Raw genomic sequence first — 23,731 nt, forward strand, 5'->3', positions numbered from 1 at the left:
CAAATTTAAATCTCAAAGGGTATAGGTCACTCGCAAATAGCTTATTGCCTTACTGGCACTCTACTAACTTTGTATTGCTGGAAAATATCAATTCAAAACGAGAATCTATATTTTTGGGGGTTGGAATTCAAACATAGCTGACTTGAGCCATGACTTGGTTGTCCTTGTTTAGACTGACTGGGTTGGGACGTCCGTTTTCGATCTGATCCATCCTGACGACGCGGATAAGGTCAGGGAGCAACTCTCCACGACAGAGTCTCCGACCAGCGGCAGGATCCTGGACCTGAAAAGTGAGTCAATAGAGGGCGCTAGAGAGGCACACATGACCGAGTTGAAATAAGAACTATTTGTGCGACAGCCAGACAGCTTTCTGAACCTATAGTTATATTTGATTTCCCTAGGCCTAGGCTATGTAGACTGTGTTCGCAAAATCAAAATAATAAGGGAATAAATGTGTGCTCCGGAGGTTTTTATCACTCTGTTTAATACCACTTAGAGTCTGGGTGCTGATAATTACCCGAGCCGGAGGCGAGGGTAATTATCAGCACCCAGACTCTAAGTGGTATTAAACAGAGTGATAAATACCGACGGAGTACATATTTATTCCCATTCATAAATACCTTTTCGGTAAAAAAAAATCATATAATTTATTCAAAACATCCCGATTTTGTTTAACAAATTCACTTTATGCTTTTTGAATCATCCCTCCTGCAAAATAATGGAGTGTTCAGCTGGCGAGTAAGATGAAAACAACCCTTTTATGGAGATTGACGCGCGCGTATCATGTTCTATGCGATGTCGCGCAGAACGCACCTGGCGCGTTGCGTTTTGAATTTAGAACTATAAAATTCTAACTCCCTGGTAGTGTTGCGCATGCCTACGTGAGGATTGTGAACGTTCAACCAATGAAACGATAAGAGGCACTGGATTTTTAGGAGTCCACATTTTATTGTGACACTGGAAAAGTGTTTAAGACCAGCTAGCCATGTCTTTATCATCCGTTTAATACCGGCCACGTGACGGGCTCTCGACCAATAGGAATGGCTAAACTGTCTGAGGTATTTATGAATGCAAATTAAAACATAAAGACTGGTTGAATCCTCCGCTGATTAAATCATAAAAAAAAGAAATGAGAATCTGAAACAAATGTACATGGTTTATTACCACTTGTATTTACTCATTGGTTGGATCGGATCAAAATGAACCCGCCGCTGTTCGCTTTGTACTAACAATCATTTTCCTTTTCGTCTTCTTTCAGCTGGGACAGTAAAGAAAGAGGGACACCAGTGTAAGTGTATACGGTTGAAATGAATATATTTGAAACAAAAGAACACAGTTTGTGAATATGCAGGTATCTCTTAATTGATTTTGGAAGATTTAAGTGCGACGGGGTGATTGGGAATAAATCTCAGGAATCTGCAAAGATACATAGAAACAATACAGTTTCAGGAGCTCGGAGGCCGTTCCCCGTTGCACATAATTAATACATGCGTAAGATCAGGGGTTAAGTCTAGGGAATAACGGAGAGCGTATATTTTCCTCTATTTTTTTAAACTGAAAACACCACTACATCATGATGTCCACTTCACACATAATAACAGCCAAAGTTGATCTGTGGCTGAATTTTTCAAAATCTTGGCTTCGGTATCATCTTGATCTCTTGTTCCAGAAGAGTTTAAAGACTTTACTATAAAAAAAACACTCCAACCTTTGACGTCAAATAACAGCATTTCCCCCTAAGTTTCATGAAGGCAAACTGGAGATAGAGCTGAAGTTTGGACAGTCCTGTACATTCCAGATTACAGAAAAAAAAACTATTTTCTAAAGAATGTGGCAGAAATTTTGTGAGGCTGGACTTGACCAACCAATATTTTGAAAAGAAATAATGACCTATAGATGGAATTTAAAGAAAGGATTATTTTGGAATTTTTTTCGGCGTTTGTGCTCCCTGTTTAGCCTCCATGAGGTTCTGCATGGGTTCCCGCCGCGGTTTCATCTGCCGCATGAAGTACGGCAACGCCCAACTTGACCCCATGACCATGGGTCGCTTCAACCACGTGCGCAATCGCAACAGCATCGGATCGCCCAAGGACGGCGAGCAGTACGCGGTGGTGCACTGCACAGGGTACATCAAGAACTGGCCCCCACCAGCAGGTATTTACGTGAATTACATGTACCCCGAGGACAGATAGACAAAGGGAGAACAACAGATTCTTTGTTGTCCTCGAGAGTTCATCGAGTAGTAACTTACATTAACAGTAAAACCCTTAAGGGGGGGGGGGGCTGCCCCCCTCAACTTTTTCCACAAAAGCTTTAAAAAAAAACTTTCACGACCCGAGCTGTTCTGAGTTTTTAGCCTCGAGCCTTGCGCATCTTTTGATACCAAAAACATAAAAATCGGACCACGGGTTGTCATGCAGCAAAAGATTTTCCGTCGCTACACGCCGTGAAAACTGAATTTCCCCATATACGTAGTGTATACAAAGCAGAATTACCATTTTTGCATATGAATAATTAATAAGCCATCATTCCAAAACCCTTGGTCATGAGATTTCTTGGGTATGTTCATAATAAGTAGTTTTATGCATGTACCGAGTTGCAACATTTTTCGTCACTCAATGGCCGAGATCTTAGGCTGAGAGATGATCAAAATAGCCTGGCCCTTTTTAGGATTAAGGTCGTAGTATGATGGTTTTATTCTTTGCTTGAAATATGTGTAGGCAAGGCCAAAAGCGGCCGCTGCATCAGATGTAAACAAGCAGTGTTTTGAACATTTATCCATGTAAATTAGTTTAAGATGTGGGCTTTTTGTTACTCAGATTTGAAATACAGAAAGTAAGCAGTCTAAAGCAATGAATTTTGGCACTCTGCAGACTAGAGAATACCTTTAATTTCCGCACCTCTTGCACCCTCCGTTTCAATATTTTCTCCTTTCATTCCCCCCCACCCCAGCTTCTGTTGTCATGGACCAGCCAGAAGCTGATTCCGAGAGCCACGGTAACAACCACTACTGCATGGTTGCCATTGGCCGCTTGCAGACTACCAGCACACCAAACTGCTCTGACATCGGAGGCGCGGGCACGCCCAACGAGTTCATCTCTAGACACCAGCCTGACGGCAAATTTACCTTTGTTGACCAGAGGTACATTCTGAATTAAACAAGAATTGTAAAAAAAAAAATCTACAAATGTACATAAGAAAAGATTTTGAGGAATTTTGTGTTTTTATAATTCATTGAGACTTGAGACACTTAAATATCCCTTTCTCACTGTAACGTCATCAGGACAGTAGCCATGGGCGTCGCGAGGGGGGGGGCAAGGGGGGCACTTGCCCCCCCTGGAAAAGCAAAAAAAAAAAAAAACAGGAAGAAAAAAAGAAAGAAAAAGAGGCGCGAAGACAAAGTGGTGTAAATTTAATGAGTTGGGGGGGGGGGGGGGGCAAAATGTCCCTGCCCTCCTCTAAAACTAATAAATCGAGAATGTGTTGAGAAATACAAGCATTTTTTGGCCAAAAAAAATGTGTTGCCCCCCTCTAGAAAAAATCCTGGCGACGCCCATGACAGTAGCTCACAGGATGGTGTGATCTTAAAGGCTGACTTTTTCACATTTTTGGTTGCCAGGGTAACGGGAGTTCTAGGATACCAACCCCAGGAACTTCTGGGCAAGTCCAGTTATGACTACTACCATCCTGAGGACCAGGCTCATCTGAAAGACAATTTTGAACAAGGTATGGAATCAAAGACAATACGTTATTGCACTTGACTCCAGAGTCTAGTCAATGGAAAATTAATACATAAAGTTCACCCGTCTAAAAACTGAAATCTATATGGTTTGACTAGAGTCCTTCAGAATGCTTTTGGGATCAGCTTGATTCTAGAGCCCCCCTCGGTATGACCTTGCGACCACACAGAATAGTTGGTGTCTGACTTTTCAGGATCAAGCCGCGCCTGAGCTACAACGTCAGTAACATTTTTTGCGACCTGAGTGTAACTGCAACAATATTAAGACGATCTGCATCAGTCGCGAGAGGAGAAAAATTTCAAGTAATGCGCTGCGATGGAACGTTGGTACCGACAGTCGGGAATCGATCGCAGTCGACTTGTGTGAACTCATGATGTTGTGTGTGCTTCCAGATCATGTAATTTTATCGTGAATCGTCGTCGCGTCGTGGGTGACATGAGCATGGTTGCTATAATCCTGTGTGGAGATGCGGCTTGTTCCACGATAACAACACAATTTCTCAGTTTTGTGAACTGAGCTTAACTTTTCTGCTTGATGCCGACGGTTCCGTCGCGGCGCAAGAAAATCGCAGGTCAACCCTAGTCCAGTTTACAACGCCATTTTGAAATTGTTTCAACCCTTCATTTCTACCTACCCTTTTTTCCTTGACAGCTGTGAAGTTGAAGGGTCAGGTGCGGTCCTTGATGTATCGCTTCCAAGCCAAGAACAGAGACTGGGTCTGGTTGCGGACCAGCTGCTTCAGCTTTCAGAATCCTTACACGGATGAGGTGGAGTACATCATCTGCACAAATGCATCCATCAAGTAAGCATTGAACATTCAGAAAAAAACCGTTCCATACCAGTGTTGTCGTCAAGTCCATCACAAGTCTTCATTAGTCCTCACAAGTCCTCACAAGTCCATCACAAGTCCTCATAAGTCCTCAAAAGTCCTCACAAATCCTCACAAGTCCTCACAAGTCCTAACAAATCTTCACAAGTCCTCACAAGTTCATCACAAGTTCATCACAAGTCCATCACAAGTCCTCACAGATCATCACAAGTCCTCGCAAGTCTGTCAGAAGTCCTCACATGTCCATCACAAGTCCTCACAAGTCCCTCACAGGTCCATCAAAAGTCCTCCAGTCTCAATTCATTTTACAAACTGTCCAGAGAGCTGTGACGTAAGCATTCCTTTTTTTTGTTCATCCAAGTTACTTATGACTGGACTTAAGAAGGGAGTTGTGATTTACTTTTTACCAGACTTGTGACGGACCAAGGATGGACTCGACTACAACACTGGTCAATACATCTAAAGGTTGTTAATTGAAACCTTGGTGTTGTTTATGGCTCAGCTTCATCGTTGGCTTCAAGCCTTTACTGTGCAAACTCAATAGAGATACTCAATATTAGGTTTTGCCCTTTATTGACGTATAAACACTGTATACTCAGTCTGTAAGCTCCTGAGTGAAAGTGAGAAAAAAAAGCACTCGGGTGGGACTCGAACCCACGACTTATACACTGAGTATACAGTGTTTATACGTCAGTGAAGGACAAAACCTAATATTGAATTCACATCACCCCCACACAAATTCCATCTTTTGAATACATGGAGATGCTTGGGAATGATGACAATGTATTATAGGCTTAGGTGCTCCTGAAGCTGTGTATGGTCAGAGTCCCAAAAATTAGGGGCTAAAATCTCCTGATGGCGATGAAGGCCCCCCCCCCCCCTGTTGTATTTGTAATATTTTGATAATGCAAGCTGGGGAGAATTTAAGAGAAGATGCCGTGGCCTTGTCTTCTGATGCATCAAACTTAAGATCTTGTGAGTTATTTTTGAGATGTTTAATTCTGTGTCGTTCACCCCTTATGTTCATGTGAAGAGCAAAACCCAATTTTACAGTTTGTATGACCGCTTATTCGAATGGCATTTTTATACAGAAATATCCAGCAGCCGCATGCTGGTCAGGATCTTGAATCCTCCACGGCCATGGGAGCTAAGATCAAAGGCCCTGGGGAGCCCGTCCCCTCCCTGACCCCCTACGGTGCCTACCCCAGGGGCAACACCGCCACCGAAACCCTGACAGACCGACACCAGGGGGCGACAGACAAGAGCTCACAGGAGTGCAAGTCGGAGCCCGTGGCCCGCTTTCAGGCAGACAGTGGCAGTGCGGGGGGAGGGGTGTACGGGGGTGGGGTGATGTCGCCCCCGCAGATGGCCGGGGGTACCGCAGTGGCTGGGGACAAGCAGAGCCGATCGCTGGGCGGCGGGGGGTTCAACTCGAGCTCCTACCCTCAGGTGAGGGCTCCCCAGTCGTACGTTAGGCCAGAAGAAGCAGCAGGTGGTTCCAAGGGCCTGGGTGTGATGGAAGATCCCACCAAGAGCTACAGTCAGACTGCGGGCTCATGGACTGCACCGCAGTATAGCTCACAGGTTGAGGTGAGTACTTGTCATGGCAAAATTTCATCAATTGGGAACTGTTTTAAGTGGTATTTACAGAAGTTCATGTACAACAACAGAATAGACTCCTCATAGTACGTCAGATCTTGTAATAGCGTGGTCTAAGATTGTGAGATTTGATTTGTTTTAGGACAGTTCACATGACGTCTTACTGAAGTTCATGTGTGACCATTTGATGGACTCTGCGGGATAAACCTCCTTGAGCAGTCTCAAGGACTTGCAATTGTTACTCCCACTGAATAACACCACACATTTCGAAAAGACCCTTTAAGGAGTTTTCAATTCTTATATTTGCCACCTTGACAGACTGCACAGCGTAGCGAGAGGTTAAACGTGCCCACCACCAGCCAACCGTCATCCTTTGGTCAGGCGCCCAGTAACGTGACGTCCTCCCCAGCACCCACGTACACCCAGCTGCAGACGTCCAGCGGCCGGAACTCTGGCTACGCCTACCAGCAAGACAAGGGAGTACAAGGTACGAGATGTCACAGCCAATTTTTAAAGAGGTTGTGGAATGCTCGAAGACATTTCCGTCATTTTTTGGGTATAATGTAGCTTAGGGTGTGATGAAATAAAAACGACTATTGTGTCTGTCATGAAATGAGTACAAAAGGTAATTTTGAGAGCTGTTTTTCAGGTCCTGTTTCGACCCAAACGTGCAATTTGTGTAAAAGTCGTCATTGAGGGCAGCAAACAAAACATAGTAAATCGTTACGTAATAAACAGGACTCCCGATGCACCGTAGTATAAACGAGTCCTGTTTATTATGTTTTACTATGTTTTGTTTGCTGCCCCCAACGACGACTTTTACACAAATTGCATGTTGGGTCGAAACAGGACCTGAAAAACAGCTCTCAAAAGTACCTTTTGTACTCATAACAAATGCAGTTGGGTCCACAAAAGAGCGTTCAAAATTGTTGTTTGTTGAAATTACAATTTCCAGTTTTTGGCTGAATGGACTGGTATAATTGGACAAAAGATTCAAGAACCACTTTGATAACTGACGTCGCTACCCAAATATTTGGTTATTAACAAGTTCCCCTTTGGATTAAAATGTTTTGTTCAATTATTGTTCAATTATACCAAATATTGAAACAAATTTCTACTGCATCACGATATTCTAGTCAACTAGAGTAGTCCAACCAGTATGCTTTCCAGTGAAGTTAGTTCAACTGTGGTTAACTGTTTTTCCTTAAAATGCTTTGATTTTGGGCCCACTCAGGTGCCAACTCCCAGCTGCCCTACAGCAGCCGTCCCGACACACAGCAACACCAGGCGTCCGTTGGGCGACAGCAATGGCAACAATGGCAGCAGCAGCAGTCGGCCACCGGCGTGGCAGGCACCGCAGCCAGCGGTCAAGAAAACCAACAGCAGCCGGCGCCCGAAGAGTTCCATGACATCTACCGCATGCTGGAGGGCCAGCAGACTGCCCAGGCCTACGGGAGCCAGGTGGAAGAGTTCAACGACATCCCCATGTTCCCCCCGTTTTCGGAATAGCTCATCTAATGTCCCCCCCCTGATTTTGGAAAAGCTCATCTACGGCGAGTGATGATAAAAGCAGGAAAGGACTACACAAACATTTGTTGAGGATTGTTTAACAAGGATTGCAGAGTCCTTTATATATATATATATTGGTGTGATACTCTGGGCTTAACAGTGACAAGTGTTTGAGAGAAGGAGCATGATTGGATGTTGCTATCGGAGGTGCTGATTGGTCGATTGTTTTTATCGACCTAATTTGTGATCGCACTTTGACCTCACTTGTGATAGGACGCACGATTGACTAACTTCGACTCTATGGTTTACAGTTGATACTGTGTAAGAGAAGGAGCATGATTGGGTGTCACTATCGGAGGTGCTGATTGGTCAGTTTTGATCTTAGTTGTGATTTGACTTTGCATAACTTATATTAGCGTAGCATTTTGAATGCCTAGCAAATTTGTAAAAGCAACTTTATCCTAGATTTTTCTGTAAAAATCAACATCCGTGTAGAATTTCGGTGTCAAAGAGCTTTTTTTTCCTGAGCTTGAAATGGATAGCCACTTGTACAATTTTTTATTTGAATTTTGGTGCATTCTGGATATTTATGAAGGTACAAAAAATTCAGCACAATATACAACAAAAGTTTTTTTTTATCAACTGTTGCCTTTAGATAGCGTGGTCTTACTTAGGAAATGTAAAAAAAAAAAAAAGTATGTATGCCTAGTTCTGTTTTATGTTTAGAGTATGGGGTCTGCACAAAATTTGTATTGTAAATTGCAGTCTTAATGTGTTTTTTTATTGAACGAAGAATCCCAAAGGTTCAACCATGTTCTGTAATTATTGAAAATTTTGCAGAGCATGTAGCCCTTTTAAAAAACCTTATTTGTCAGCTCTAAAAGAGTTTTGTATCTTGGTTCCCAGCACAAATCAGAACAGTGTTTTTTTAACAATGTTATTTGTTTCCATGTTGATTAGTTAAGGGAAGTATAAAAGCAAACTGAGTTTGTGGTTGTTGCAAGGGAAGGAGCAGTAAAATTGCTTGTTAAGTTATTTTGATGCATTTGAGGGATTTTATGGAGTGATTTGAAAGTATGTTGGATGGAGAGGTAACAGATCGTAGAGGTTTTTGACAGGAGCATCAGTTCTCTGATTCTAACTTAAAGGGAAGATACAACATTTGCAAACATCAAAAAACGAAATGATCAAATTATCACGAAATACCTTACTGGATTGTTAGGGAATGGCAGTCTAAAGCATCCTGTAAAATCGTGGCAACTGGTATGCTGACATTTTCAAGAAAAAGTGTATTTTTTCAACGCTGGTCGGCCGACCAGTGTTGGAGAAAACTGGCTTTTTTTCAAAAAGTGCTCCTGAAATTTCATATTTAGTTACTCCGCACTTTCTTTGCAATTGATTACGCACCTGTGAAGGAGTACAAGCCTGCTAGACTGATTGTCTACCCTAACAATCCCCAAAGTCTATATATTGCTCCATTTCATCTTAAGTGGGGTCAGGGAACCAGACTATAAGAACATGATTGGTTTTCTTGGTTTTTCCAGCATCTATACAAGCTCAAAAGTGAAACAAGTCAGTTTAACAACATTTGCTATAACATACTAATCCTCTAAATCCATTTATTTCTAAAATTGCAGCAAAAGCAAATGTTGTACATTCCCTTTAAGAAAATTGAAGTCGATTGCCTTTTTTTGTTCTTTGACTTTGGATGCCCTTGAAACCATAGTCGGCCCTGGTGGCCATGTTGGTCATGTTCCCAGACTTTCAAAAACTTAAAGGCAATGAATTGAAAATGAAGACTGGGAATCAGCCTATTTACGATTTGTTTCTTAAATTTCATCGATTTAAGTTATATAAGAAAATTTATTCCAAGACGTTATATTTATTTGAGTCTTGAGTTTATTTTGATATTGTGATTTTGGTTTACAGACATAGACTGCCTAGATTTGTTTTTAATTTACATGTTGAGCCAACTCTGTCGTAAAGCAAATATGGACATAACCTAAATGCTGGGGCGTTGCAGGGGGAGGGGCAAGGGGTCACCCCCATGAAAGTGAACAAAACCCCAAATAAACTGTTGAATTTCATGTGTGTTATACTCTAGAAACTGCTCTAACAGACCTAAAACAAATATGTCTACACGTTTTTGAACAAAGCATTAAATTATATCCAGCCTCCACCCTTTCGATTTTTTTCACTGCCGGTGATTTCCGTAACCCCCCCCCCCCCTACAAAAAATCCTGGCAAGGCCCATACCTTAGTGTTAATAATAGAATTTCATTAAAACAGTCTGTCTGAAGTATTTATTTTAGTTCATTTATGCCAGTAAAAGACCTCGGTTTGTGTACTAACTTGGTCTTGAATTTTATTTACCCTAAAGTGTCTAACATTTATCCACATTTGGGGCATATTTCTCCCAGCAATGAGCCAGATTTTTATGTAAGCTATGAGCTTGAGTATGTTAGCTGTTAGGACGCGTGATGATGTTCGTGTTTTTTTTTCAACATACAGTATTAAACCAGTGTGAACACTGTTTAAAGTATATGTACAGAATCGGGGTTTCTGAGATATTTCTGTTGTTTGTTGCTTGTCTTGAATGTCTTCTCTTTCTGAATTTGTCTTGTGTTTGCATGCTCTCTTGCAAACCAGTGAATAAAATGTGCTCAATGTTTCACATATAACTTCACGTGTGTTATTCATTGGTGTAATTGCATGGGATCAAGTGGTGGGGTGGGCGGGGTGTTCTTCATTCTCTGGCAGAGGGCGTTCCATGTTTGTTCATGGTTTCAAATTCAAACAGGACAAAGTGTGTTTCTGTCTTGTTCTGTTCCCTTTAGTCTAGCCACTGGTGATGTCATTCAGAATTTATTTTTGGAGCACGGTGGTGTGTTGAGTTCAACTTCTCCCAGGTCTTGTTTAAATGATAAGCCCGTTCAATTCACACGGCGGCGCTTTGGTAATAACGGGTCCCTTGCGATGACATAATGGCATGAATATCATTAACGCACGGATACAATGCACCGTGTGAAATGTCACCGACTTGATTTCCCCACCCGGCTCCGCTTTTACCGTGGTGAACCATGGGTTTCATAATATTCGATGCCTTTTTGTCCCTGTTTTATTCAAATTGTTCATACCAGACTCACACAAGTATATGTAGCGCTCGAGGCCGGAGGTTAAATCTACATGCACGATATAGGAAGCACAAAGCATCTAATCGCAGGTTTTTGACCATCCCAAGGGCAATGAACAACACGTATCCAAACCATATACATGTAATCGCTTGTAGTGAATATATCCAGTTTCATGGACCATCTAAAAATGCTGGGGGAAAGGTAGCAGGAGTTCGACTAACACCAAACGCACGTCTGTCCGCGTCACAATTTTTATATCACAATCACAGGAACAACATTATAGTTGTGACGTGGGGAGAAAACGTACGTATAGGTGTTACTGTAATATTTAGCATTCGAATATTAAAAACGAGTAAATTTGAACTTCGACCGTACACGGCTCTCAGTGTACGTATGCTTTGTACAATTATTCATACAGCCTTGAACTCGTTGGCATGCTTGTAACGCGCTTTGTATTTGTGTATAGTGCAGTGTCAGGAACTAAGAGAGCATAATGTGGGACCCTCAGTGCTAGCCTAAAATGGCGATCAGGCAGGCACATTGGAGGTGTGTTTTCTATCTAACCCTGCCTCTTGTGCTAGCATCCAACTTGATCGGCGACGATCCTCCAGTCGCGACTACGAGTCAGGGTCGCATCATCGGTACGAGGCTCGAGTTCAGCCCCACGGACCCCAAGCTTCGCCGTAGCGTGGACGCCTACCTCGGTATACCGTACGCTGAGGCTCCCGTGGGCCCGCTACGCTTCAAGCCTCCCGTAGCCAAGTCGTGGAGTGGGGAACTACAAGCTACGAAGCTCGGCAATCGCTGCCCGCAACCGCCATTTAACTTCGGTTTCACGACAGTTCGGGGAACTTTCAATGAGAATTGCCTCTTTTTGGATGTGTTTGTTCCCCAGCATGCTGTAAGTTTAATTTGAAATTTTGTTTAGCCGAGGGGGGGGGGGGGGGGGTAACATAAAGGGCAGCCTAGTAATCAAGGGTTCTGTACTCGTATAACATTCAAAAGGTGTTTAACCCTGAAAGCCTGTAAAAAAAAAAAAAAATGAAAAATAACACACAAATTTCAAAGTAGGCTACAATTAGACTTTTGTGGTTTATGTGCTATTAAGTTGTACGTCGGTGAAGGCGGACTGACGAACACTATTAATAATTTTATATAGGCCCGGCACATAATCGTACGTTGATCATCATGGCGATGCTTATATACTTGCGCAAAGAGATCATTAGATTATGTCGCCAAGTCGCAATGGACTAGTTTCATTCGCTCTTAGTAATCTTGAAACTTTGAAAGCAAGAATGTCAATTCTGGAACTTTTCCTTTTATATTTCACGCGTTAATTAGCCAGCCAAAGCCGCCGTTCTTGTGTTTCTTCATGGAGGCGCTTTCTTCCTCGGGGCTGGCACCATTGAGAGGACGCCACCAACGCCCATCGCTGCCGTCGGTGACGTCATCGTGGTCACTCTCAATTATCGGCTCGGAGCCCTCGGATTTCTCTCCACCGGTAGCCTACGTTGTGCTTGCTATATATGATAAAGGCATGACCCCCCCCCCCCCCACCCTCTCAGAAAAGGAGAAAAAGCAAAACATCACGAAACAAAATCATTAACCAAACTTAAGTAAAATTCAGTCATCAAACCATTTTTGGTGGCCCCTAAGGATGCTATTCGCACTTGAAAAGGATGAAAGATTTGAAGAAGTTGACGCCGAGGAATGAAAACAGAGGAAAGACGGTTACCGGTGCCAAATAGTGTCCTCTCATTAGCATACTGCATTCTGAATGGCCATGCGGCTATGACGTCACATTGTTGACGGAAGCTTGTGCCAAATAGTTCCGCGCTTATATATACATGTACATTTTGAATAGCTTGCGTTCTATTATGGCGTCCGTGCGATCAGTTGCTTTCAAGACGTTGTGAATGAAATCGTTTTTCATGTACTTTTTCTTTTATGATTTGTTTCAACTATAACTTTTCTATCTGTTATTATGACACTGATTTATATAATTCGTTTTGACTCGATGTTTCTGACATTTAAACTTGCATAAGTTTGCTAAAAGCTTTCTTTTTTTCGTGTCATGCGTCATTCACCCTTTTTCGAAACACGTGCACGCATGCGTATGTAGCGTAAATAGTGGTCAATTTACGAATGATTCCTCTCTGCTAAATATTAAATAACGGTTTCTCTCACATTTTGTAGCACCATTTTATACAAGAGTGGACAGTATTTGGCCAAAACAAACAGTATATGCCATGGGCCTATTAGACATGGACATTAACCACGCTGTGTACTATACTGAAATGCCTGCATGAGCGCTCGGACTATTTTGCACCGGACAGTTTTTGGCGTGACAACGGAAGAGAACCGTTTTAAGTATACCATGCCCAAACATCATGTTACAACTTCCTAATAATTTAATGGAAAAACACACGGGATTTTGTTTGTTTCAGACGATGACGTCATTCCGGGTAACATGGGCCTTCTAGATCAACGCCTTGCGCTGGAATGGGTCAGGGACAACATCGAAGGTACAGTACCATAATATTGTGTCGAGATCTTATTTTAAATAGTTAGCACATTTTTTTTTTAACTTGTGTTCCCCGTTTTATTTTTGAATTTCATCCCGAAGTTCGTTGCTGTTGTTCTATAGCAATATGGAAGATATTCATTTTCGAATGAGACATCGACCAAAAACAATGATATATATCGGCCCATGATTATTTATTGCATTATTACTTTACAATTGCGAATTATTGACTGCCATACAACAATTTCGTTCTCGCGAGGTAGGCTAGTTCCCGCCCCACAATCACGGACCGCAGTAGCCAGTCTACTCATGGAGCGGATCTGTTTGTGCCAAAACATCACCCATTTTTTCAGAGGGTTGCAAACGTGCACAAAAGAAAAAAAAATCTTTTGGTTGGAACAAAACACACAAGTTGAAAATGTATTACTTCTGTAACTTCTTCTCATTGTCTTCTCTCCACAGGTTTCTTCAGGCTTGCGAGCTACAGTGCCTAGGGCGCTTTTGAGGAATCCTTGGTTTCATTACCAGAAATGATTAATAATAATAATAATAATAATTAAAGGAAATCGTATTTATTGAAGAGCACGGGAACGTAATCACGCGCAATCACGCACTCTGCTCTTTCTTTGAAGCACATTTCTTGGCTTTGGCTATAGATTTGAGGTTTTTACTCACTTTTTTTCTACCAGCTTTTGGAGGTGATCCCGAGCGAGTGGCCATCTTTGGCGAGAGTGCCGGAGCAGCCAGCGTGAGTTTCCACATGTTGTCTCCGGGAAGTGCCGGCCTCTTCCACGCTGCCATCATGGAGGTAATTTTACTCGCGTATAATATAAAAAAAGAATGATATAATGTCATCATGTTCAGGATCTCAAGGGCTTGTTTATATTGTCAATGCACAGTCCCAACTTAGGAGAAGTTGAGGAAATACAGAAGTGAGGAGACTTCCAAAAAAGAGGAAAAATTTTACGAACCAGACTTTCCAAATCGACATTATAGTCATTGTGTGATGACCGATCATTAGAAGAAAAACAATGACGTTTAGTTAACTACAATCTGTTGTGTTTGAAGACTGAATTTCGTATGAACGAAACACACAAATGGAACATTATTTCTTTGCTTTGAACTTTCCAGAGCGGCGCTCCGACGGTTCCATGGGCGACAGTCCGGGCCGACGAGGCTCGCAGACGGGCCTTTGCTCTGGGGAAGCTGGTCGGCTGCAAGCGAGAAACATCGGGGGAGTTGCTGGCATGTCTGCAGAAGGTGAAGGATTTCAACACTTTCGTCGAAAACCAACACAAAAAGGTACGTGGATACGTCAGGTTTGCCCAATGTCATCTTCCTGATGATATGCCAATGTAGTGTCCTCTTTATGGGTGATGTTCAATTTGGTAAAACGCTGAATGCTGCCGTGTTTGATTTAAGATAGATACATGTAGGACTGTGTAGAATATGAAAGGTGAACATGTGTTATAATATAAGGTAAAATTTCAAAAAAATATAGTTCTTCAGTGTATGTGACGTCAGACAAATTCAAACTATGGATTTAAATATACCGCAAAGGTTTTACTATCTCTGTCTTATTTTCTCCCTTGTAGTTGCATCAAGAACTGAACGAGTCTTACATTTTGACTTCTTTCGTGCCGGTGGTCGACGGCAAGTTTCTCCCCCGTGACCCCATCGACCTCTACGAGGAGGGCGCCATCAACGACGCTGCCGTCATCATCGGCGGGAACGCCGACGAGAGGATGCTGCAAGTGATGGCGAGTATCTACCGGGACCACACCGATCGGGCACCCTTTGTCGACAGTGCCTCGTACGACGCCCTCACGCGGGGCACCGTATCGCAGATAAGCGCTGAGCCGATCGTGGCTGAGGCGATCAAGCTGATGTACCGCAACGCCTCCTGCGCGGATGCGCCCGACTGCGACTACCTACAGGCCCTCTCGCAAGTCCTGGGCGACATCACCTACTTGTGCCCCATCGACAGGGCGACAAGGGCTTTTGCCAAGGCTGGCCTGACGGTATACCAGTACCACATGACCCACGCCCCCACGACATCAATGACAGGCACCAAGTGGACAGGAGCAACTCACTTAGACGACCTCTTGTTTGTCTTCGGGTTGCCTCTGATATCTTCAGACGAGTATTCATTCACAGCAGACGAGGCCCGCATGTCGCTGCAGGTTATCAAATACTGGACCAATCTGGCCAAAACTGGGTACAAAAGTAATCCTTACCTCCTACTAACTTCAACGTCTAGCCATATGTGATTTTAATACACAAAGGCGGATTTAGAGAGGGGTCCAGGGGGGTCTCGACACCCTTTTAATGAGCAATGTTTCAAAGGCTTGTGCCCAGTGTTCACTTTTACAAGTCCTCATATCAGCTTTGCGAGATATATGCACAAATGAAGCAGCTTTATTTTCCAAGAGCGCCCACATCACCCCAAACAATATAAATTGGGTCTTCCTTGAAAAAGCCTATATCTCCGCTTATTATTGAACACATAAACCCACTTTTTACCTACCCATAAAAGTAGCTAAGCTATAAAATACTATGGTAACTTTTTCGTCGTTCTGGTAAGTTGATCTCTGCATCTCAACATGTAGAGAAACAGTTTCCTGCTGCATGTGTACCTTTATTATCTCCCTCATCAGAAATCCTAACCTGACAGAGGGGGAGGAGGCAGACTGGCCGGTGTTTAGCCCCCAGGAACTCGCCTACAAAGACCTGTCACCGGCCATGCTGAATGGACGTGCTATCAAAGCCAAGGAATGTCTAATGCTTAACGAGTTCATACCAAAACTCGCTCAAATCGCAGGTTGGTGAATTAAGAATTAATCGCTCATCTCTGGTAATAAGTGTAACATGCCTTCTGTCAAAACAACTTTTAGTTCTAAAATACAGTGACTCTGTTTTCCTATTTCTTTCTACAGTGGATGCTAAGAGATGTCGAGAGAGTTCGTAGGAGGAAGTGGATACGCGCAACAGAAACGAGTCCTAGGAAGTAGATGAAACTTCTTTGTTATATTTGACGGCTTCAATTTGTACATTCTGTGGCCTGACATCCAGGGGAGCTGGCCATTGCCCCCCACTTCCTCAAACCTCCGATTTTTACTTGAACTATGCGATCTGTCTACTGCATGCCGTATTAAATGGATAAGCATGGCGGAGCCTGTCGAACTAGAGCAGTTCAACTATGCGATCTGTCAAGCAATGATCCATATTAGTTGAGGGCGTCTGTGTACTTTATACTACGGCAGTTGCAAGACAGGTTCTTGAAATTGTTCGTACGATATACATGAACATGTATATTTCGATTATTAAATGGTTTCCGCTATTTCCAGCTGTTCCTATAAAAGCACGAAAACAAAGTTATGGGTATACCCCTTTTCGTTCGTAATTTTGCTCCTATCTGGGGAGAGGTGTAATAAATGGGGGCTATTTAAATTTTTGTTTTCTTGTTATTGCGGTGTCAGCACTCTGTTCTGTCAACAATAAAACAAGAAAGTCATTTAAAATGTTTCGTATCTCGTCAGGTCTTTAGTCCATGACTCCAAAGAAATCTGAATTGTTTTATCATCGAGATGACAATTAATATCATTTCAATGTTATCATTCTTTATGACTCTTCTTCGCAAACGTCAGATCATATAAAATCTGAAATCCAGAAATGGTTTCTGGTTAATATGACTTTTATTTTATTAAATACCAGTCAACTGGATAAGTATATACAGTTCCAAAAAAAAAAAAAAAAGTCGTTTCCCGTGTTTTTTTTTTTTATTGGTCAATCACTATAACTGTTTATCATTTCGACTGATCAATTTAACGTACAGTCTACAATTGTATTATTTTATAAAATAATGTAAAATTCAATTTTGCAATTAAATTTGACTTAATTTGCCAGTTCGGACTAATGAGAAAGACTCTTTTGTACTGCTTAACAGTTTACTGTGTGAAGCCTCGATTTAAATTGTTTAATATTTTGCAGTCTATTTAATTATTTGTTCATTTTGAATTATTTCCCAAGGGTAGCTCTGGGCACCTAAAGAAATAATGTTAAAACTCCACACACGGTCAAAACTAATTATTAATACAGCACTTCATAACATTTTAATACAATTAAAAAACTAACGGGGAATTAAATGCAACTAGGAAAATGAAAGAAAAAGGAACATTGGGGCTGGTACCATATTTCAATAGGGGGCGCTGTTCAAATTCGACGATTATTAACACTAGATCAGAATGGTGTACCGTATTTTGAACAGGCGGACATTATAACAGTATAATTTGGGGGGGGGGGTTCGACTTATTTTTTAGGAATTTGTATATTTTTTTTGGACAGCTGGTTTCCCCCCCCCCCCCCCCCCCTCTGGGTATAACAAATAAATCATTTGTGTGAGTCCTGTTTTCCAGAGTTGTCATTATTGTTTTCAAGTTCAACCAGGTTCGCTAATTTGCACGAGATTTGTCACAATTGGATCAAACAACTTATATACTATACACCACCCTTTTAAACACTAAGGCCACGCCCACAAAATGGACAGAAAATAATGAGTGTTGGAATTCTAGAATGTTTTATCTCCTGTCTAAGTTTATTTCAAAGCATAAAAAAGCAGGACAATGAATGTTTAATATGGTTCTCAGTTTCTTATTCCTTGCATCCCCTTTTTAAAAATCAAGCTCCGCTCCCAAATCGGCAACATGATTCCAGGGTGGGTAGGCAGGCGCGGTTCTAGAGCCTATAGTTTAGAGGGGCTAGCAAGGGTGGATCCAGAAATTTTAGTAGGGAGGCGTGCTGAAATGTAGACCGTGTTTTTCTCCGGACACTTTGGCCTCCAAAAATCAATTCCTTTATTTGGGGGGGGGGGGGGGGGGGCTAGACAAAAGTTTGGGGGTGCTAAAGTGTATGTTATCAATTTTGTGACAGTGTCATATGAAAATCCGACTCCTATGAAAATCGAACTCCTTTTACCTATTATTGGTTAATCCCTCGCATGTGACAGTTCACTCTCCCATTATGATCCTAAAAATAGCCTATAATACCAATGAGTCCATATTTCATGGAGTCGAAAATTCACGCTACATCTGTCACTTTAACAGCGCCCTCTAAAAAGTAGCGTTTCTGAAATTTCGGGCTAACTTCGGACTCAAAGTCATGACTGTAATCATTTCGACAGCTCATTACACGTCCAATTCAAGCATAGCAACTGTTACATTTGGACTGTCAACAAATATCCAATGTTTTCCAAGCAGAACAAAGACCCATACCAGTATATTGCGAAAGTGACAAATAACATCTCTGGAAGTGGAAGCCCAATTTCAAACGAATCCGATGTTTGCCAAAAATCAGAAGGTATGCGCATCACACTGTCCAATGCCCACGTACGTGCGCACAGGTGTTGCTGTTTTGTGAGAGGCATGCGAAATGAATGGGATCTGTTCTACTCTTCTGCACTGCACGTGTGCTACAAAGATTATGATTACAATGGAATGGCTGTCATGCTGAAGCCCGCCATTTTTAAAGTTGTCTCGCCGTACGTGAACTGTCGCTGATGGTTGTATCTCTGCTGAAGTGTGAGGTGGTTATGTCCGCCGTCAACCCAATGTTATAAAAACCTGAAAAACTGCAGACGTCCTGCAGACGTCCATGGTGGTCCGGTCGTGAGTATTTAGCTGGGAAAGAATCGCATACCAAGGTTGCGATCATGGCGATGTGCATTCACAAAGCTCGCGGTGTTCGCAATCGCATGCAAGGCATTACCAATCCTGTCGAGTAAACCGGGCGATCGTGTAGTATAGGGCCCCTGTTTGTTTCTATCAAATTAGAATCAAGATTTTTTTTGTTACTAAAAACTGACATTGTTTATGTCAGCCTAAAGCAGACTTCTCTCAAATGCAATGACACCATTTTGATATTTTTAAACAGTTTCTTGGGATAGAAATTACGATTTTCCTACGTAGTTTACTGTCCGGTCGGTGCCGTGCAGCGCGACTGGCGCGTTCACGCTATATCGCGCGGTGATCGCCATCTTTATTTTCGTGTTGCATTTTGTCGTCATAGTCATTTTACCCCAAACTTTCCCTCGAAAATTCAAAACCCTGCCCTCTATCTATGACATACCTGTACATATATTTTTAATGTCGCCAACTATAGCATGACTAGTTTAGGTCAAACATTTTAAGTGGGTTTTGTTCCCTTATAGGAACTGGGCCCATAGATACGCAATCGCCATTAACCGTAGATCTAAGATTTCCAAACTTAAGGCTTTGTAGGTGTTTAAACATTTCGGATGTTGAGCATGTTGAGGAAGTGACAAGCAAGTGGTTACTCACGTACGGTGCATTTTTTTCATGTTGAATCTCTAACACATTTAGTTGGCCTGATCGAAGATTAAACTGATAATTGAACAATTATTATACCAAAAATAGGGCTGATGGCTTTCATGGACTTCATTCAATACTTGCAACATATCTCTCTCTGTAATGTTAGTCTCTATAGGGAGGGTGAAATAATTTTCTAAAGGAAATAATGCTGGGTTTATTTGTTTTTTAATAGGGCCCAAAGAAATATTGATTTTGGTTCGTATAAAACCTCCACTGTTGGGAATACAGTTTACTTGAAAAAATTCCTTGGTTTGAATTCTTCTCCACTATCATGAAAAGATTATTCAAGACATGCTAATTTTATGGAAGAGAAAAAAATAATTCTCTCTATTGAGGGAAACCTGCATGGGTTTGTTTAAGACATTAATTTTTTTTATGGCAGTCCCATAATCCTAATGTAAAAAAGAACCATTGTATGATGTGTTATTGCATAGTTGAGGCAACATGTCCATCATTTTTTAATTTCAAAGTTTGAAGAGTAGGCGTAAGGTAGGGAGTCAACACTGATACCAACAAAGCTATAATTCTGGATTATTTGATTCGCTTCATGTTTTTACATCAATTGACAAATAAGAAGAGTTGCAGGCCAACTTAGAACCTGTTATCTTTTGAAATAATGAATATTTCCTAGGCCGTCTGAAGTATTTTTCAGTTGTGGCCATATATTTTAATAAGAACTTGAATGGAGTGTACATGCAGGAACAAATTCAGGATAAACATTTCCAGGATTCTGGATAGAAATAAACCCACGAATGATTTTAGCGTAAGGTTGATGCAATGGCCAGTTGTACTGTTACATGTTTAATTTTATCGCTTTTAATTCTTACTCTATTTTTGGTCTTTTTTTTTATCAAGCTTTTGTATATGATCAGCTTGGATGGGGATTCAGATTCAGTGAAATTTTTTAATCTATAGGTATTTCTTAATTGTCCTTAAGATTACTTGTTTTTAATAACTTAGCATTCTTTTTTTGTTGTTGTTAAGGTCTTGTCTTTGTTTATTTTTGTGAGGGCCCCAAATGATCAGCTTCTGCTGGATGGGTTACCCTCAATAGAAGATGGTTTGAAATAATTAATGAAAGTTCTGTTCACTATAGGGTGTCACTGGGTACATTGAATTATTGAAAGTATTAAAGCTGAAACAAGAAGCAGAGGGTGAAAATAAACGAAAATCTTCTTTGACAAAATGTAATTTAGCCAGTTAAACTTTGCACATCAATTTACTTCAAGAAAATATCTGATATCAAAAAAGTAATTTCATCCTTTGCAGGCTGAGTGTCAACATTAAACTGAAATCCACAGGCAAAAGGGGAACTACATGTATGTATTGGTGGAGTGAGGAAATTATGGATGTGACCAAATTTACACTTTTAAACATTTAAAATGACAAACAATTCTAAATCTATCTGCAAATTTTTCCTAAACAGTACTTGATGACATTCAAGCTACCAAAAAGTTTATCTTTTTAATGATTTCAATGACAGCCCTCTTTTTATTATGTTACTCGTGTTTTATTTATTGTGTCGATCACGTTGGCCTGCACAATGGGCAGTCGTCAGTCTTTGTGAAATGGCTAAACATTGATTGAAGTGGTTCTTAATATTTGCTAAATATTTAGGAAATGAAATGTCACATCCTTAGAAGACATTGGAGGAGGAGGTCTAAGTAATTGGAGGAGGAAGGGAATCGGAGGTCTGTGGATGTTTGAGCTACTACGTACATGTAGAGGGTAACAGATGTCTCTGATGGTGATGCTGAAGTTTTGTGGAACTATCGTCTGTTTGCTGACCTTCATTGCTTGACAGACAGAGCATGGATGTAGCTGCTTGATACTCATGATGATGGTGTCCCTTTTGGTGAGTGCTGGACGTTCACTGATTTCCTGTGATTCTCCCCATCTGCCATGTGCTCTGTGTTTGTGCTGTCTGGCGTTGAGTTCTCTTGCTGGTGTACCCAGTGTACACCTTCTGCATTCGCAGGGGATGCATCAGGTTCGGTCTTGGAGGCTTGCTTGTCCTGTGGGCTATTGTGGATCTTGTGGGTGTGGAAAGCCCGGATACCTTTGTCATTTAGGAAGTACTGGATGTGATGAGAACTGCCTGTGTTGGGCTGTGTAATAGGGGAGTGAGCCTAGTGGGTTCGACCTTGGGTGTAGGGGACCCTTTGGTAGGTGAAAGACTTTGGATCTTGCGTCTTGACTGGATGAGCCTTGAATCTGTTGTGTTGTAGTGCTGTCTTGACATGGTATAGTTGTTGCCGGCCAGGATTGTGGTTGCCGATGCAGGCTCCCCAGACAAGGTTGCTCTTTGACTGATGTTTGGATTTCCGGGTGCAGGAAGGATTGGTTGTCGATGTTGCCAGTCAGTGTCTGTCGGTCATCTCTAATAGACTCAGGGGTCGAGGGTGTTGTCCGACTGTTTTGAGACCTTAGCATCCAGGGATGAGATTCACAAGGCGCCTGATCCTCGCTGCGTCAGATGCTGCTGTAAATCCAGTTGAAGTCTTTCAGGACCTGCTGGAGGTCCTATGCTGTATGATGAAGCGATGAGAGTCTCATCCATGTAGTGAGGACAGACTCTTGGTCTCAGATCTACGAAAGCAGTACTCCTATGTGAAGGCATTGACTAAAACTGGGGATAGAGTTGATCCTGTGGAAGTTCCAGAAGGCTGCTTGGACAACTGTCTGTTCACTCGAAGAAAGACAGCAGGATGTAGGTGGGTCGGAGATCATGAACCTGGTTTGGAGTGTGGGGCTTCATATTTCTGCAGGGCGTAGTCAAGTCGGAGTCCCCCTTGGCACCGAGGCATGCTTAGCCTGTGGGGATGGCAGTGAATATCTGGTAGCCTTCATCGGGGTTGACCATGGTGTCGTTGGGAACACTGTGAGGTTGCGATCATGGTGTCATTGGGATCATCACCCCCACCATCACCATCATCACCCCCACCATCACCATCATCACCCCCACCGGCGGCCGCCACCACCACCACCACCATCACACCACCATCACCATCACCATCACCCTCCTCCTCTTCCTTATTCTCCTCTTCCTCCTCCTCCTCTTCCTCCTCTTCCTCTTCCTCCTCTTCCTCCTCCTCTTCTTCCTCCTGCTGCTGCTGCTGCTGCCGCTGCTGCGCTGCCGCTGCTGCTGCTGCTTCTGCGAACACCTTCACTCGTGATCACAACAAAGCCATGTGCAGCTTCAGTGGAGACTCCAGGTATTCATCACCAATCCCATGGGGGAGGCATGTCTCACGGTCTCGGTCAGGAAACCTTCATGAAGACAAGCTGTGGGAGTGTGAAGCCCTCTCTCCGGATTAGGTTTGTGATCTCCTACCCATCTACATCCTGCCGTCCTTCATCCAGTGGACAGGTCAATTCTTCAAGCAGTCAGCTGGAACATCCACAGGATTAACCCCACCTCCAGTTCTGGCCAATATCATCATGTAGCTCTGTACTGCTTTCGTGGATTTGAGAGCAACAGTTATCTTCAGTTTGTGGATGACACTTTCATCGTCTTATCACACAGCACAGTACCTCCAGCAGTTCCTGAGACACTTCAACTGGTTCACACACAGCAGCATCTGGCTCACCTTGGATCGAATCTTCTTCCTGGATATTGAGGTCTCCAGGCAGTCTGGTAGTACCCTTAGCCTTTTTGTCTATCAGAGAGCCACACACATTGATAGGCATCTCCACAATAAATCTTTCCAGTGCCCTGGGATCTATTCATCAGTCATTGGCACTCTTGTCTGGCAATCCTTCATCGTTGACCACGATCCTTTCCTGCGACAACTTTGCTATGTCAAGGCAACACTCCAACACAACCGATTTGGGGCACATCAAGTTCAGACACTTGATCCGAAGTCTTTCACCGACTGAAGTGTTTCGTGTACTCGAGGTCTACCCATCAGGTTCATCTTGTCCATTACACTTCCCTTCATAGGCAGCTCTTATTGCATTTAGTCCTTCCTGAATGACACTGGCATCTAGGTTTTCCATGCCTAACATGA

At 42.4% G+C, this 23,731-nt stretch overlaps 2 protein-coding genes across 5 annotated transcripts in view; both read left to right on the forward strand.

Moving 5' to 3' along the window:
• LOC119744730 (aryl hydrocarbon receptor nuclear translocator 2-like) overlaps positions 1–8,357 on the forward strand; it is a 37,415-nt gene extending 29,058 nt beyond the window's left edge. For 2 of the 3 annotated variants that reach the window (XM_038220811.1, XM_038220812.1), the window contains exons 7-15: positions 173–290; positions 1,259–1,288; positions 1,957–2,154; positions 2,953–3,142; positions 3,620–3,726; positions 4,392–4,542; positions 5,661–6,159; positions 6,487–6,655; positions 7,403–7,677. In XM_038220811.1, coding sequence (XP_038076739.1) covers positions 173–290; positions 1,259–1,288; positions 1,957–2,154; positions 2,953–3,142; positions 3,620–3,726; positions 4,392–4,542; positions 5,661–6,159; positions 6,487–6,655; positions 7,403–7,677 — 1,737 coding nt within the window. Of the gene's footprint in view, positions 1–172; positions 291–1,258; positions 1,289–1,956; positions 2,155–2,952; positions 3,143–3,619; positions 3,727–4,391; positions 4,543–5,660; positions 6,160–6,486; positions 6,656–7,402 lie in introns of all 3 variants that reach the window. The other variant, XM_038220810.1, reaches the window with a different exon arrangement.
• Positions 8,358–11,074: 2,717 nt separating this feature from the next.
• LOC119746505 (cholinesterase 1-like) lies at positions 11,075–16,919 on the forward strand. 2 transcript variants are annotated; one of them, XM_038223477.1, is made up of 9 exons: positions 11,075–11,114; positions 11,278–11,712; positions 12,153–12,312; positions 13,259–13,336; positions 14,025–14,143; positions 14,467–14,637; positions 14,931–15,553; positions 15,993–16,156; positions 16,272–16,919. In XM_038223477.1, the coding sequence occupies exons 2-9, from the start codon at positions 11,332–11,334 to the stop codon at positions 16,301–16,303; spliced, it is 1,728 nt and encodes a 575-aa protein (XP_038079405.1). In that variant the 5' UTR covers positions 11,075–11,114; positions 11,278–11,331; the 3' UTR covers positions 16,304–16,919. The 2 variants fall into 2 exon arrangements, with proteins under 2 accessions (XP_038079405.1, XP_038079406.1); XM_038223478.1 differs by having other exon boundaries at positions 11,085–11,114; positions 11,283–11,712.
• The last annotated feature ends 6,812 nt before the right edge of the window (positions 16,920–23,731 follow it).

The sequence above is a fragment of the Patiria miniata genome, unplaced genomic scaffold, assembly GCF_015706575.1.
Source record: "Patiria miniata isolate m_02_andy unplaced genomic scaffold, ASM1570657v1 HiC_scaffold_7, whole genome shotgun sequence".
NCBI classification, from domain to species: Eukaryota; Metazoa; Echinodermata; class Asteroidea; order Valvatida; family Asterinidae; genus Patiria; species Patiria miniata.

Bases quoted from the DNA above. Each gene is read 5' to 3' on its own strand.
- LOC119746505 (XM_038223477.1), top strand. From the start codon at position 11,332: ATGGCGATCAGGCAGGCACATTGGAGGTGTGTTTTCTATCTAACCCTG. The intron at 15,554-15,992 runs GTACAAAAGTAA...CTCCCTCATCAG, and splicing joins ACCAATCTGGCCAAAACTGG to AAATCCTAACCTGACAGAGG. The intron at 16,157-16,271 runs GTTGGTGAATTA...TTCTTTCTACAG, and splicing joins AAAACTCGCTCAAATCGCAG to TGGATGCTAAGAGATGTCGA.